At 42.1% G+C, this 17,049-nt stretch overlaps 1 protein-coding gene across 2 annotated transcripts in view; it reads left to right on the forward strand.

The window, feature by feature from the left end:
* CAV1 (caveolin 1) overlaps positions 1 to 13,679 on the forward strand; it is a 35,095-nt gene extending 21,416 nt beyond the window's left edge. For both annotated transcript variants that reach the window (XM_075014822.1, XM_075014831.1), the window contains exon 3: positions 11,534 to 13,679. In XM_075014822.1, the coding sequence (XP_074870923.1) occupies positions 11,534 to 11,875 (342 nt within the window). In that variant the 3' untranslated portion in view covers positions 11,876 to 13,679. The remainder of the gene's footprint in view (positions 1 to 11,533) is intronic.
* Positions 13,680 to 17,049: the final 3,370 nt, after the last annotated feature.

Raw genomic sequence — 17,049 nt, forward strand, 5'->3', positions numbered from 1 at the left:
TTTTTTGGGCATGCATAGTTGTCCCTGGAGGAAATATTCTCAGTTTGAAACCTCTATGAAAAGGTGGCCTTTAGGTATCATTAGTTCTCTTTCAGAGAACACAACATGGTAAAGTTTGCGTTGCAATGGGTATTGTCTCAAAGCACAAACATTTAAAGGGGGCAGGAAGGTTAGGTGGCGATTTGGGATTGAGATTTATTGGAAACACCCTCTACCCTCAGTTCAGTGGATTTTGATATTTAACTAACTTTTGCACTCATCTCTCTTTTTACATATGAACAGTGCACATTTCTTCACTGAGTAGTCTGCTCCTTCAAAACAATAACTCTTATCGCAAGGGCTGTAATTAATAGAGATTTTCTTTAAACATGCCATGAAAGAGTAGACAAGTTCTTCAGATTATTTGCCCCCTGGCAAATAAACCTCTGTTAAAATGCACTTTCCTCTCTGATTAGTTAGTTTAATAAACACATCCCAGGCAAAGAGAGCTGCAGTATCTCTCAAAGCAAAACCTAACAAAAGCCACACGTAATGCAACAACTGAATTGTAGGAAATGGCTGAGGTCAGGAAATTTATTGTAGACATAGATCAGAAATTGATAATGTTTAAAAATCTTCAATCTAAGCAGAAGGTTATATTGAGTTATTAGCACTCTCTCATTGGCCAAAGCCTGTTCCCTCACCTTGTCTCTTTGGAATTTAACATGCCTCTATTTTCATTAGTATTGCGGACAACTCATGGCCATGTCCTAACAAACTCTAGAGTCTACAGAATTACAAGTTCCTGGTATGCATGTGATGCAGTGAGGGAGGCTTTTGCCTAAATCTCTGCCTGACTCCCTGGAGCTGCAAAAAGTTCTTTACAGGCTAACCTTCATTTGGCATATCTGACACAAGTGGAATCCAAGAGCAACTCAGTGAAGTTTATCTCATCCTCATGAGTCAGTGTGTTTCTCTCCTAAAAGCTGAGAACTTTGCAGTATCTCCCTGCCCTAATGTCCGTATGTCTGGCCACTTCACTCCTGTTTTACATGGTTCTGTTCATGTTGGATCTTGTTATCATTCGGTGACACTCACTATTGCAGAATGCTACTGGACTGATAACCAAAGAGGAAAGCTAAGAGACAGTGCAGGAAGACTGATGCAGTCAGAACAATAGAAATGACAAGAGAACCTAGAAACGATATAAAAATGAATAGATTGCCTAGTCCATATGCTGCTTGTACAAGGTCAGTCCTTACATTATAGGTAGAATCTGCTACCTACAGAAGGGATCGGAATAATAGTTCTGACTCATTCCCTGATCCTATGGGCTGATCTGTGCTGACTACACTGTGAATTAGAGCATCCTATGGTCTGCTCTATCTTATGCCAGCAAGGATAACTCCTAAGTGAACTAATAACAGCTCAGAAAGTGTGTACCACAGCTGTGCTCCCTTATTAATAATACTGCATTTTTCCCACATTTTGCCTGACTTGTCTGTTTAGACCATAACCTACAAGAACTGTCTCATACTATATGTTTGTACAGCACTTAACATACTGATGCTCCAGTCTTAGCTAAGGTCTATAATTACATACGTCATTTCAATAATAAGACTGTTTGGGACCATGAGGAGACTGATGGCTACATATATTAATAGCATACAGGACTTTAAATCTCCTAATTTTGCTGTGCTGTTTGTTGGTCTGTTCACTCTTAAGAGTCAGGCTAACCTCACTACTTAATGGCTGTGGCCACCCTACCCCTCCCTTTTAGAAGGGGAATGTTAATGAGGGATTTCAGCAGATGCTAATGAGGCACTGACATGAATACGCAGTACATCATTTGCATAACAGTGGCCATGCGCGATTCCGGAACGCACCCCACCCGTGTAGCTGGGGGCCTTTTGAAAGGACCCCCTGACTTCGAAAGCCACTTTTTCCTAAAACCAAATAGGCATTAGTATCTGCCAAAATCCCTCATTAACATGCCCTTCCCGAAAAGGAGGGGTAGTGTGGCCACAGCCGATCACTGTGGAGCAGCTTGGCCAGCGGAAGAGTGAAAGGGAAGGCTGTGGCAGTGGGACATTCACTATGATTCACATGAGCCAGTGTATTCAGTTCTCATACTCATGCATCTGATGAAGCGGGTCTTTGCCCACAAAAGGTTATGCTCCAAAATATCTATTAGTCTATAAGATGCCACAAGACTTCTTGTTGTTCTCGAAGATACAGACTAACACGGCTCCCTTTCTGATACTTGTATTCAGGACCGTGCAGCATAATCTAAAATTGATATAAAAGGTCCCCTGGTTGTTAAAGTTAGTCTGGAACAACAATTCCTCCCTGACTGCTAGTGAACACTGCTTAGTCTCTCACAAACGTAATGGTTCCTGTGTTCTTTTTGAGTCACTCCGCCATGGCGTAGCAAGTGCCATGACTCTGTAATATCATTTTTGTTTTACACTTAGAACAGGCATGTTAAAAAAAGAAATATGGCCTGACTCTCCCCTCCTCAGGAGTCATGCTTAGGGTATGTCTTCACTGTGGGCTGGGGAGGTGTGCAGTGATCAATCCAGCCGGGGGTCGATTTATCATGTCTTGAATAGGTGTGATAAATTGACGAGTGAGTGCTCTTATTGACTCAGGTACTCCACCAAAATAAAGAGAGGGCATAGTCAAAAAGAGAGCATCAGCTGTCAACTTACCACTGTGAAGATAATGCAGTAAGCAAACCTGAGTATGTCAACTTCAACTATATGATTCGTGCAGCCAAAGTTGCATAAGTTAGGTTGATGGCCTGTAGTAATTGTACACAAGGCCTTAAGATAGTGACAGGCTAGTGTTGTAAGATGAGCTGTTATTGAGACTCAAGCTTAAAGAGGGCATTCACTCTTGACTTTTGAACCTGACAAACAAGGAGATTGCTGGGAAAACTGCTGCATTCTGTTGACAGATTCTTGACAGAATGCATTTGTAGTGTGGATGCTCCTTAGTTTTATCAACAGAAGGCCTCTTCTGTCTACAGAAATCTGTAGTGCAGATCCAGCTTTTTTTGTTTCAGCAATGTTAGAATAATGTGACAGAAAAGATAATGTTGATGGCAGGTTTTATGTGCTTAACTAGAAAAATCATTCCATAGTTTGGGAAAAGTGATATTGTAATCCAAAGATTTTTATCTTATCTATTGAAGAAATGTCTTTTTAACAGCATCAGTTTGTTAATGAATGAGGCAATCCACACTGCATAGATCCATGCCCATTTTTTTCCACTCCGTGTTCAGAATCCCTCTAGAAAGCAGTGTGCGGGTCTTTGAATCATTTGAATTCCAGTTCATGCATCTTCAGGTTTTCTTTTGAAACAGAAATATAATATCCAGGTCCTGTCATAATGGAAATGATGTTTTTTTTTCATTTCTGCATGTGTAGATATGTTGTACTGTATTGGACCGGATTCAACACCACGTGATAGTTGATATTAGCAAAACAATGTCACAACAAATCAAGCAAGGATTACTTTTTTCAGACATATGTTGTTAGATTTTGGTTAACTTGTACTTGCAGATATGTGAATAATTTTACAGGCCAATGTGCTGCACAGAAGTATTCAGTCTCATTTGTAAAAGTCCAAAAGTATAAACCATTCAATCCTAACAAAGCCTTAATGGAAATACAGAGAAATTTGAGTATGGTTATTCCTTTGATGTCACTCACAAGTTTGCCAGTGTGGCAATATGTTTAATTCATTATAGTTACAAAAATTTCCATTTTCCTGTTTTTGCTTATTGATGGTGTTGAATGTGTGTGACTTTATATGAGAAAAGGCCCTGATTTTCTATACTGATTTCACAAGGAATTATTTTCCAAGTTAAAACAAAAATGCATTTATATGAGCTACAAACCATACACTGTCTCAAAGGGCATGTAACTATTTGAGGAAAAGATATTTGCCCATCCTATCATTCAGAGGTGATATTTTTATTATTATATTTTAAATTAGGTGGAATTGAATTCTACAGACTCTTTATAACTTTCTGGCTCAACTGGGCTTCTTTAAAAATCCATAGAGTTGAGTCTCCATTGCACATACAACATATGTTCCTAATAGAAGATTGATTCCCTTGTGGATGACTTCTGTTGACAGATTGCCGTAGTGTACGTGTAGCCTTGGTGAAATAATTATTTTGGAGATGTACCAAATATCACTTTTGTGCTATTACAGCCTTCTTCAGAGTGGCAGATGATCAAATTAGTACCATTATAGCCTGGTATTTGCAAGCATCAAGGAGGCAGGGAATGGTGACTGACAAAGAGCCAAGCCTAGGGAGAAGTCTGTGTTCTGGGTGGGGGAGGGGGGAAATGAATGCTCTGGTCAATTTAGTAGGTCTAGTGAAGATCTGCCAAACTGACTACAATTTGCTCTCTGATTGAACCTATCACTTCGCCCTGGACAAGAAGAATAAGGGAAGTTGACAGGATAGTTTCTCTCATCAAAACCCTGCATTGTGGACACCAGGGTAACTGAACCTAAGCTACCACAACTCCAGCTATATCATTCATCTAATATAATAGGAATTGTGTAGCTTCAGTTGACTTTCTGCTGTTGTGTAGATATAGCCTGAAGCTTAGTAACATGCCAAATTAAGATCAACTGATGTTATCCATCCTTAAACTACACCACATCAGGAAGTTGTATTTATTTAAACCATTTTAGAAACTGATGTAGTTAAATAGTTGGTACTTCTTGATGGAGTCGTAGGTTGATTCAAGTGAATGGCAAAACTCACATTGATTTCAGTGATAAGATTTCACCATCTTTGTGTAGACCAGCTGCTGGTCTGAGGATTAGACAGTGTTGTTTTGTAATTTTCTTTTTGTGAATAAAATCAGATTCCCCCATGGTGGTGATGTGGCAACTAATGACTCACTATGAGTATGTGTATGTCTCATCCCCTATTACCCCTCCTCTACTTAAGATACATCGATGACATCTTTATGATTTGGGCCCATGGTATAGAGACTCTAGAAGAATTCCACAGAGACTTTAACAATCTACACCCTACCATCAACTTATGCCTCGATTACTCCACACAAGAGATACATTTCCTGGACACTACAGTACTAAGCAAGGATGGCCTGATCAGTACCACACTGTACTGAAAACCCACTGGTCGCTATACTTACCTACACCCTTCTAGCTTCCATCCTGCACACATAACTAGATCCATTGTTTACACTCAAGCTCTTAGATACAATCGCGTTTGCTCTGATCCAACTGACAGAGACCAAAAACTACAAGATCTTTACCAAATATTCATAAACCTGAATTACCCACCAGGAGAAGTGAAAAAACAAATCAACAGGGCCAGACGAATACCCAGAGACCAGCTACTCCAAGATTGGCCCAAAAAAGCCAAGAACAGAACACCACTGGTCATTACCTACAGCCCCCAACTCAAACCACTGCAACGAATTATTAAAGACCTACAACCTATCCTTAATCAGGATGCCACACTCCAGAAGGTCCTAGGTGATATGCCTATTCTCTCCTACAGACAACCTCCCAACCTTATGAGGATCCTCATGAACAGCCACAGTCTATACCCCAGGAATACCAGTCCTGGAACCTTTCCTTGCAACAAAGCCCGCTGCCAGCTTTGTCCACATATCTTCTCTGGAAATACCATCACTGGACCTAACCAGGCTATTCACAGAATCACGAGCACTTTCTCATGCTCCTCAACTAACATCATATATGCCATCATATGCCAACAATGCCCAGATGCTTTGTATATTGGACAGACTGCTAACTCCCTTAGACAACGGGTTAATGGGCACAAAACAGACATCAAAACACTCCAGATCCACAAACCAGTTTGTCAACATTTTAATGGAGTGGGCCATTCTGTTAATGACTTAAGAGTATGCGTATTACTGAAAAAAAATTTTCACACTGCTATTCAAAGGGAGACAGCCAAACTGTCTTTGATATTCAAATTCAGCACATTAACACGTGGTTTGAACCGGGATGGGAATTTTCTGAATCACTATAGGGGCTCGTTTGCATACTTGGCTTAATCTAAATCATGACCTTCCCCCCGCACCCTTTCGCTCTCTGATTTGCTCACCTTGATCATTTTTTTTCTGATTTGTCCTCCTTCGTTACTGTTTTTGGTTCTCTGTGCCCTAAATATTGAGTCTGTTCTGGTCTGGCTATGATCTGAAGAAGCGGGTCTGTCCCATGAAAGCTCACCTAATAAATTATTTTGCCAGTCTTTAAAGTGCTACTTGACTGCTTTTTGTTTTGATAGTATATAGACTAGCACGGCTCCCTCGCTGTTACTATGAGGATGTGGCTTGTGTCTGAAATTGGGTGGAGGCTACTCATTTCTGGGGATTTACACAGAGTGTCAGAAATCACAGCCATGCACTTTTAAATCAAACATTCCCAGTACTCCAGTAAGAGTTGGCCTCCAGGGAAATACAGTTTTAGCTGTTTATCCGTTAGGAGTATGTACATGATTTTTCATCTTTACAGATACTACAGAAGAGGTTAAAAAATTATCACAGTCCCCCATCCTACAAGGTGTTAAAAATATCAGCCTTCATTATCACTGGGTAGACACTGATGTGTCTCAGAATAGTGTAATTAACAAATGTACTGTGTCTTTGAAAATCATATTAAAGAACTGTTGCTCAGTGTGTGACCTATTGAGCCTGATCCAGTAAATCCATACTTTTGGCAACAGTTTCATTTGGATCAGCTTCTATGAGTGTATTGTTCTTTCCACCAATTTAAATAATTGTTTTAATATCTTGCAGTGGAATACTATTGTAATGTTCGTTTTTCCTGTTGACCTACTCTGTTTGGTTACGTTGGCCACACCAAATATCCTGTGCTGTGAATTATATCAAACGTGTTCAGCTTGTGTGACAAGGGGCTGACCTATTAAGTCTGTTAATATGCTAATGGAAAGATTATAATTAAGCTTCCTGGATATTTTGGCATTTCAGCAATCTGTAAAATATGCATTTTTGATTGTAGCAGTCCTTCAGGTGTAGTAGTCCTTCAAGTTTTGCACAAGTTGACTATAAGACAAAATCATGAACTGTGTACTAAACGGTATTTCTTCTATTGATATAGGTGTTTTACCAACAGAGTATTAAGCCATGAGCTATATGAGAAAGAAGTGGACTACAGTAAAAAATGTTCTTAATGATTGACTCAAACTGAGAAACCCCTGACAATCTAGAATTAAGGAGATGCATCATCAGGTGCTGATATAAATATGGCACATTTACAACTTGCTATATTTGCCCTTAAATCACAAGTTTAATAAACAACCTTCCCCACACACTGACAGTGATAATTCAGTAAGGGCATTAAGGGTGATATGCTGAGAGATGTCTTGCTTGTCCACCTGTGAGGATGTTATCAGGCCCTCTGTTCCTCCATCAAACTGTATTTGACCTTTTCTCTCTCAGGGCAGCATGGCCTAGCACCAACAGTCCATTGTCATGCCCCAGTCTTGTGGGGTAGTGTTGCCTAATGTCCATAAAGTCAATGTAATTCAACTTGTGGTTGAGGTAGTACAGCCTAGTAGCCAGAGAGTTAATACAATTTCCCCATCCATGGACTGAGGCCCCTTCCACTCCCTATCCCAAGCATCCCATCAAGGTTCTGATGCCCACCACCCCCTGTACCAAGCACTGCCCACTGTATATAGTTCACTGTTTTCGCAGTTTGTAAATAGTTTTGTATTATGCCATTTATTTTCACATTTATCTTTGTTCAAGTAAAAAAGTTATTCAACCACCACCCCCATATCCATGTTTATTTGGCAGGGGCTGAGGGGGGGATGGGACGGGTCGTGGTGGGGACGGGGTAGGGCTGCAGGCCTGAGGCCCAACTGGGGATGCCCGGGGCAGGTCATCGGGAACATCAGGAGAAGCTCTCCCTCAGGGCCTCATGGATCCACATCCCATCCCATTGTGCCTGGAAGATCAGAGCTGTGCCCAACTGCTCGTAGCCATGGCTAGCATCCACCCCAAGTCCCCAGAGGAAGGCCTCACTCTTCTCCTCCACAATGTTGTGCAGACACAACATGCAGCCACAACTTGGGGGACATTGTGCTCCCCCACATCCAGGTGGGTGAAGATGCAACAAAAGCATGTCTTGAGGTGGCCAAAGGCGCACTCAGCGTGCATCCAGGCCCGGCTGAGTCAGGCATTAAAGAGTTCTGGGCCCAGGTCCAGCTGGCTGGCATACAGGTTCATAAGCCAGGGCATGAGAGAGTAGGCTGTGGCCCCATGATGCACAGTGGCATGTGCATATCCCTGACTGCCAGCTCACGGCAGGGGATGAAGGTGCCTGTCCTAAAAATTCTAGAACTCTGTTATCAAAAAAGGCTGTATTCCCCATCACAATGCCCCCATTTCACAGAAATGTTTTGCTGGCCTTTCAAGGGGAATAAGCCCTAGAGCTGAATATTTCCAGCTTCACTCCTGACAGAAGCGAGCTGGAGGCTGGCCACTTTTAGAACATGTTGTAAGATGACTCTCATTAGTCATGTCCTCTGCAAACTCCAGGTTCTGGAATCCCCTGATATGTAATTTAACATATTACCATGGGGGTGATGATATGCATGCTTCACATGACTGGGGAAATGTTATTTGCTCTTGACTTAAGCTCCACAAAACATGTAGATTCAGAACACCTCAAATACATCTAAAAATAATTTATATCTAGGGTTTCTAGATTCTCTTTTTATACTGAGCTGTCCATATTTTACAAATTGTTAAATTCTTATCACCTTGGAATGTGAAAAGACTGCCTGATTCAGATGAACTAGTAGAAGTCCCTATTGTGTTGTGGAAGTTTGGAGCTTGGTCTCATGTTAACATATGTGTCACAATGGCTACGTCTACACAAGCCCCAAACTTCGAAATGGCCGCGCAAATGGCCATTTCGAAGTTTACTAATGAAGCACTGAAATGCATATTCAGCGCTTCATTAGCATGCGGGCGGCCGCAGCACTTCGAAATTGACACAGCTTGCCGCTGCGCGTCTCGTCCCAACAGGGCTCCTTTTCGAAAGGACCCCGCCTACTTCGAAGTCCCCTTATTCCCATGAGCTCAAGGGAATAAGAGGACTTGGAAGTAGGCGGGGTCCTTTCGAAAAGGAGCCCCGTCTGGACGTGCCGCGCGGCGGCGAGGCGTATCAATTTCAAAGTGCTGCGGCCACCCACATGCTAATGAAGCGCTGAATATGCATTTCAGCGCTTCATTAGTAAACTTCGAAATGGCCATTTGCGTGGCCATTTCGAAGTTTGGGGCTCGTATAGACACGGCCAATGTGAAGTGACTTGAATGTGAGGGTCCAATCATTCAAGAGGCAGAACATGTGACATGATTATGCTGATTACAATAGGAATTGAAAGCAAAGAGCACCTTGCAGGATAAGCCCTTACATGATCAGGAGGTATGAAAATGTTGGGTTGATACTTAATGGCTAACATCTGTTTCTCTCATTATTTGCTCCTCTATAATCCATGGAAATGGACGAGGGAAAGATGAAATATTTTAAAAATGTTATTAAATGAATATAGATTTTCCAATGCAATAAAATTGTCTAAGTAAATGAATTGTAATAATTTCACATAGCCACATAATACTCACTTGAAGTTATTTCAGAAAACAATTATTTCATTTAAAAAAATTAGACTTTTAAATTCATTGTATTGTTTCTCATTCTAAGAAAATATTTTTTGTCTTTAACAACCGAGTCCAGTGTCAAAAGTGCTGTTTTTCATTAGAATTCAAAGGAAATTACACAAACTTATCATATTTCTTTAACAGCCATACTTTGGCACTTCATAAACCCAGCAATAACTTGTTTCCCTATTAAGAAAGGCCTCAAGAGACAGGCCCATAATTCATTGTCTGGTGTGATTATGTCTAAAATTATTTCAATATTCTAAATGCTTTTGCATAATGAAAGGCTTTGCGTGGAAATCTTTACTACTGTCTATAAACCATTCACTCTTCAGTACTGCATATTGTGATTCTGCAATGCAAAACGGCAGCTGCTCTTTAATACTAGTTATCTCTTCTAGAGCATTGCATATTTACATTAGAATATATAGAGCCTAAGTTTAATCTCACTTCCCTGATCAGGTAAATTAGAAATAACCATGGTGTAAGTGGACAGCAAATTGTTGTCTATTGTATCTACTTGTGCCCTTCAAAGAGTGGTCCACAGTGGCTGTGACAACACCAGCTCCCAACTTCGAAGGGAGCATGGTAAGTAGGGTGTCAGGAGATTATTAATGAATTGCTGCAGTGCATATGCAGCACTTAATTAAGCTAATTCTCCCCTGTGGCAACTTTGAAGTGTTAAACTTTAAAGTGCTGGCTTACGTGTAGCCACAGCAAACCCACCAGTACTTTGAAGTGCCCAGAGTGTTACAAAGTCCCTTTTTTTGAGGAGTAAAGGGACTTTGAAGTAGCCTGGACACTTAGAAGTACTGGCAGGTTAGCCGTGGCTACACGCAAGCCAGCACTTCGAAGTTTAACACTTCAGAGTTGCTGCAGGGGAGAATTAGCTTAATGAAGTGCTGCATGTGCACCGCAGCAATTCATTAATAATCTCCTGACACCCTACTTACCATGCTCCCTTTGAAGTTGGGAGCCAGTGTAGACACAGCCAGTAAGACAGTAGTTGCCTTTCTCTACAGAGCAATTCTCCTTATGTCCACCTGAGGCCTCAGAATGCTGTCACCATTTGTTCTTTCTGATCCTTCCTTCAGGGTCAATAACCCAACTACCCTGTGTCCAGCCTAGGAGGAGACTCCAGGCCAGGAATTTGAGGCTACATCTACAGTTACCTTGAAGGTCGACAGCTGCTACTCAATTTTGGATATGCCAATTGCAAACCAAAAATCAACTTTGCAGCCGTCGACTTTGGTGGCTATCTTCAAGACAGAAGGTCAACAGGAGCACTTATCCCATAAACCTTCCTTAATCCTCGTGGTTCATGAGGAGTTCCAAGGTCGACATTGACCCCAGAACATGCCATTTTGTGCATGCACAAAACAGCACCCCAAAGGATCGACCTGGAGTGGTTGATCTTCTACAGTAAGCGTAGATGTAGTCTGAGCTTCCATTCTAGTTACATGAACAGCTCCTCTAGCTCCAGCTAGCAGAGACTCATTTTAGTCATACTTTCATGCAAATGCTTCTCACAGACCACTAGACTGTTCTGGGTAAATCAGAGATCAAAGTCCTGATTCTTCAACTTATTTAAGCAGGTGCTTGACTTTTATGACATGAGTAACCCTATTTTTAGTCAGCAAAAGCTTAAGTACATGCATAATGTGCACATTTGTGGCTAAGTCAATGGGACTTGCATGCTGAAAGTTAAACAAATGCTTAAGTTTTGTTGAATCGAGGCCATAGTGAATAGGTCACTATTAAGACAAAGGGTGTCTGGAATCCACACATCTCTGTCTGTTGTGACTATCTGTCTAACTTGCTGTCCTCTTTGCCTGCAGATTGATTTTGAAGATGTCATTGCTGAACCTGATGGAACACACAGTTTTGATGGGATTTGGAAGGCCAGTTTCACCACCTTCACTGTGACAAAATACTGGTTTTATCGCTTACTGTCGGCAATCTTTGGCATTCCTATGGCTCTCATCTGGGGCATCTACTTTGCCATTTTGTCATTCTTGCACATCTGGGCAGTGGTGCCGTGCATAAGGAGCTACTTGATTGAGATCCAGTGCATCAGCCGGGTCTATTCTATCTGCATCCACACATTCTGTGATCCATTATTTGAGGCCATCGGTAAAATGTTCAGCACTATCCGGGCAACAGTACGTAAAGAAATATAAGTGATGCTTCAAGGACAGCTCTCTGTCTGGGGAGTCTTTTTGTGTGCCAATTTCAAGGCTCCTAAATAAATCTGCAGTAACTGCTGGTGAATATCCTGGCCCAAAACAAAGAATACTTGTTCAGTTTTTCATAACTGATGTTTATCCCTACTGGATTTTTTTGTCATTCTATTTTTTTAAAACTGATCTTGAATTGCTACTTTCCCATTCCAATCACATATCATTTTGCTGACCTTGTGACAAACAGATTGATGTGCTTTGGTTGGGTTTTTTTATGCCCTCCATTCATTCCTTGCAAGACACATTAACAATGATATAATAAAGAATGGCAAAAATGCTTTTCAACATTGTCATTCCATTCATTTTATTGTGGGCAAACAATATAAAGCTATTGCAGCAGAATGAACCTGACAAGTTGGCAGGTTTTAAAAGAATGTTCTTGTATCAATTGTATTGTCAGTTGACTACAGCCATTTACTGTAATGGTTAGATACAGTCTATTATGAAAAGATAGCTATAAACAAATTTTTAACTAATATATGTTCTGAAAATCTAATGCCTCATCAGGTCAGAGACTTTGACACATGTGGCCTTCCATGTCTCAATGTCCACAAAATGCTACAAATAATGCCTTCTTGTGTCATAGTATCTAACTGAATTGTTGCTTCCAACTGTTTGTCAACCCATCTCTATAATTACAGAAGCAAACTGAAGATCAAAGCTAAAAAAAATTTTTATGAACATGTTTTTTCTGGCAGCGACTTGCATGTCTCTTAGCTGTTATGTAGGTATTTATCAGACGAGTAAATACCACAAATGTGTCTGAGGTGATACTGGATTAAAATGAATAATCCAGGTACACCACACTCATGCTGTGTCATGCTAACCATGAGCTGTTTCTGAGCGAAGCCAGCTTTAAAAAAAACCTTCCTGTCAGCTGAGGTCAGCATGCTGTTAGTGCACAGATTATTTTCAGGAGCATTCACGCTTTGCTGAGTCCAAATTAATCCATCACAAGAGATGCTTTAGAAACAACACATTGTGTTTCACTTTTTTTGCTGAGCTGCAGCCATCCGGAAGTCTTAATGGAGGGTATTGTGTGAACCTGTCAAATGTTGCAAAGCACGAGCCCTTGGAAAGAAAGCATTTGCAACATATTATGCTGTGACCCCTGGGAGCCTTTGACCTCGCAATGATGTTACTGAGTTCAGGGGATATCCTCATATGGTTTGCATGAAGCATTTGAACCCTTACAACATGCAATGTACATAAAGGTGCCTGATATAGTCAAAGGTTTATGCCTAAGTTCCAAGATTCTGCATATTGCTTTTATCCGAGTCAGGGGTGCCTTCCATTCTACTTCTGCTATAAATGCATTTAAAATCCATTTGGAGGATGCAGCTGCTTCTTCTCTCTATTTTTATAGGCACATATGTTACAAACCTATTAACTACTTTTGTTTTGCATTTAAAACAGACACTGGTATGGGTATAGTTTTATGTTTTTACTATGTACATAACTGAGAGTGTACTATTATAGAGATTTTGCAGTATTAAAACCAAGCAAGATTGTAAACAAGAAATATTTTGTCTTTATATGAGAAAAATCACTTTGCTTTATTATGTAAAACTGTGTATCCTGAAAGATGTCTGTTCACTTCGATTTGTTAGTCCTTAATCCAAATACATTGCTGCTCCAAGACACTTACATCGATATGATACGCTTACAGAGTTAACTGACACTTTTTTTTATTTTGCATGTAACGCGAAGGCTACAATCTGCACAATAAAAATGTTTAATGATAGTTCCAGTCTGAATTATTCTTCACCTAAAAAGCCATTTTCACAAATCTCACATCCTCGAGACCAAATATTTCCAGAGTAAGAGTCAAATACTTCATGTAATGATTCTTGAGAAAGATCTTGTAAATATACCTTGAGTGGTGACTCAGTGTTTCCTATATGTGGGTTTTCACAACAGTAAATGATGTGTCCCTCAGTTATACATTGCAGTTGTGTGGATAACAGATAGCACTTTGCACTGGGATTTGGAATATGTGGCTTCTAGTCCCAGCTCTGCTTCTGGGTGATCTTAGCAAGTCACTTCACCTTCCTGGTCCTGAGGCATTGGACTAATGACATGCTTTGGAGCTGTACTGAAAAAAACACTGTCAGAGCTAAGTAGTATTGTATATTTCATCTTACATAAAAGACATGGTACCTCATCCTGCCACACTTGAGCTCTGGGAAGTCTATCATTGACTGCAATGGAAACAAGACTGGTCTTACCAGTACCACTATTTATCGCAAAGGTGGGCAATATTTCTTTGATGTCGGGGGAGCCAGTCTAAGCATTCGGTAAGCTATCGAGAGCTGCACTCTTCCGTGACATTAATGGAGGAGGTGTGGGGTCTGAGATGGAGCTTGGGTGGAGAAGGGAGTTTGGAATACGGGATGGAAGTGCAGGAGAGGGTGTAGAGTGTGGGAAGACATGTGAATGAAGGAGCAGATTGGGAAGTGGGGTGCAGGAGCAGCTTGGGACCTGGAAGAGGTGGAGGATCTGGGAGGGGGGTTGTGACCTGGGGCAGGAGACTGGAGTGCAGGGTCTGTGAGGGGTTATGGCTGCAGGAGCAGGGATGCAGAAGGTTGGTGACAAGAAGCGGATGAGGTACCAGGCTTTAGCTGGGCTTTAGCTGGGAAGCATTTACCTAGGTGGCTCCTGGCCAGCAGCCCAACAGGTTCCTCAGGCAGGCTGCCTGCCTTTCACACCCCAAAAAGACTACTGTCAGCCTGCAGGTGGTGATGGGGAGAGGATTCATGTGGTGGCCCCACCCCTAGCACAATCTCACAGCTCCCATTGGCTGGCTGTGGAACTGGCCAATGGGAGCTGTGAGAGCTTGCGGGGAAAGCAGGGTCAGTGGACAAAGCCCCTTCCCCCTCTTCAGGAATTGACATAACACAGGACAGGCTAATTCTTTCCTTCAGGTTTATTACTTAACATCTTGCATCCTCTTACCATAACACAAGCACATGCTACAAATTAGGATATTACATTTTGAGCCCATAAATCTATTAGCTGTGCTTTAAAACATAAACTGCAAACAGTCCCATAAGGTAAGTTCTCCTGCATTCTACACTCACAGGACTGAAAACTGAGTGATAATATAGTAAGCAGTGCATTTAATTTCTCTTTGCTGTGAATGAAGTGAGTCTTCTTAAAAAGCGAGGATTTTAAAATAAAGAATGAACCGGAGTAGATGAATATATGGATGGATCGTGCAGAAAACAGCAGGGATATTTACAATACCTTAAATTCTGTATTACTCTTTCCTTTGAAAGTTACTTGATAGACTTTGGACAAAAGCAACTGTCCAACTTGTCCATCTGACAATGGCACATCACGAAGAGGTTTCAAGGACCCCTGAGATCTGACTTTCTTTTCCATCCTACATAACAATTCACTAGTTAAAGTGTATAGAGTAAGCAGGAAATAGTAGTAGTAGTAGGCATCCTTCAGTCTGCATAGACTATGGATCACGCTCTTTATAGTTTCAATTGAGGGCTTCATTTACAGCGTCTACTGTGACTATGAAGACCCACACGAGAGTGACAGTCCTTGCTGCATCTCTTGCAGGTGTGGTGGGTGTCTGGCAAGTCCTTATTGTGCTTTCTGTGCGCTCGCTTCTCCTCTACTAGCTGTCTGATCCTCATCTCGCCTTTCTGAAGGCCCTTGTGTAACCCCTGCCTCCATCTGCTGCAGTCGTCTGCTAGTTCTTCCCAGTTGTCCAGCTGGATGTCTACCTCTCTGAGGTCCCTGTTGCAGACATGTTTGTAGCGCAACTGGGGGCGTCCGGGAGGTCTTTTGCCAGAGGCTAGCTCACCATACAGGATGTCTTTTGGAATCCTTCCATCATTCATCCTGTGGACGTGGCCAAGCCAGCGGAATACTAAGTGAGTATTAGGCTGCCATGCCATCTGAGGCCTTTGCTGCAGATCGGGGGGCCCAGCCAGTGTTCTCTGTAAGCTAGGCACTTGTGAGGCCACTCAGGAGAAATTCAAATGCTGCTCATCTCATTAGCAAAGCACCCACAGCGAGGTTTATTGTGCTGCCATTGGTAGTGCACATTGGCACATGCCTCAGTGCACATAAAATTATTCCCCACATGGATGAAAAAATCTGCACATGGTCCTAGATATGCTGTTGAATAATGGCAGGGAAGAGGATAATGATAATGATTGAGCCAGGTTATGAAACATGAGTAAAGTCCCCTCTAAACTATCAGTTGGAACCGTGGTCTAAGAAGACCCCCTGCTACAGCTATATCTGTAGTGTAGACATGGCCTTAAATAGCTGGCTTGCTGCATAACAAAAGGTCAGATGGCCCAAAAAAGCACATCCCAGAGTCCCTGGTACAAAAAGCTATGCTCAGTTGGGATAAGGATAAGGGTGGCTTTAGGTCACCTTTATGTTCCCCAATCCCAGAGCTTCTGGATATAGGCCCAGTCCCCAGCAAGAAACTACTTCACCAGGAGGGTGGTGAAGCACTGGAATGTGTTGCCCAGAGATGTGGCGGATTCTGCATCCCTCGAGGTTTTTTAAGTCCCTGCTAGACAAGGTCCAGTTGCGATGATTTAGTTGGGGCTGATCCTGCTTTAGGTTGGTGGCTGGACTAGATGACCTCCTGCGGTCCCTTCCAGTCCTATGATTCTGTGATTCTATGAAACAAAGCAGACCGAAAGCTGCTTTATTATATACAAGCTGCGAGCTGTTCTCAAGCCCCATTCTGGCAGCCAGGGACCAGTGAGATACAGGACTGCCACAGCCAGGAACCTTCTTCCTGGTCATATCCTCAAACAAGGAGTGTGGGCAGCCCTTCAGCAGTTCTGTGCAAAAGGAACCTCTCACTGGCCAGTTAAATCAGATGTCGGGCTGCTCTACATCCAAGGGGCAGCACAATGCAGCCTGAAGGAACCAAAAGTGGGGGAGGGGTGTGAACTTGGCAATTGGAAAAGTATATAGGGTGACCACATTGCCTTATGGCAAATACAAGACACCGGCCTCCAGGGACAGGAGCTACTGCCCCATGTCAGGGCTCTTCAGCGATGGGGGCAGCTGCCCCACAGTAAGACACCAGGGGTAGGGTCTCCACAAGCTCCTGAAGAGGGGGAGTGGAG

The sequence above is a fragment of the Carettochelys insculpta genome, chromosome 1 (assembly GCF_033958435.1).
Source record: "Carettochelys insculpta isolate YL-2023 chromosome 1, ASM3395843v1, whole genome shotgun sequence".
NCBI lineage: Eukaryota > Metazoa > Chordata > Testudines > Carettochelyidae > Carettochelys > Carettochelys insculpta.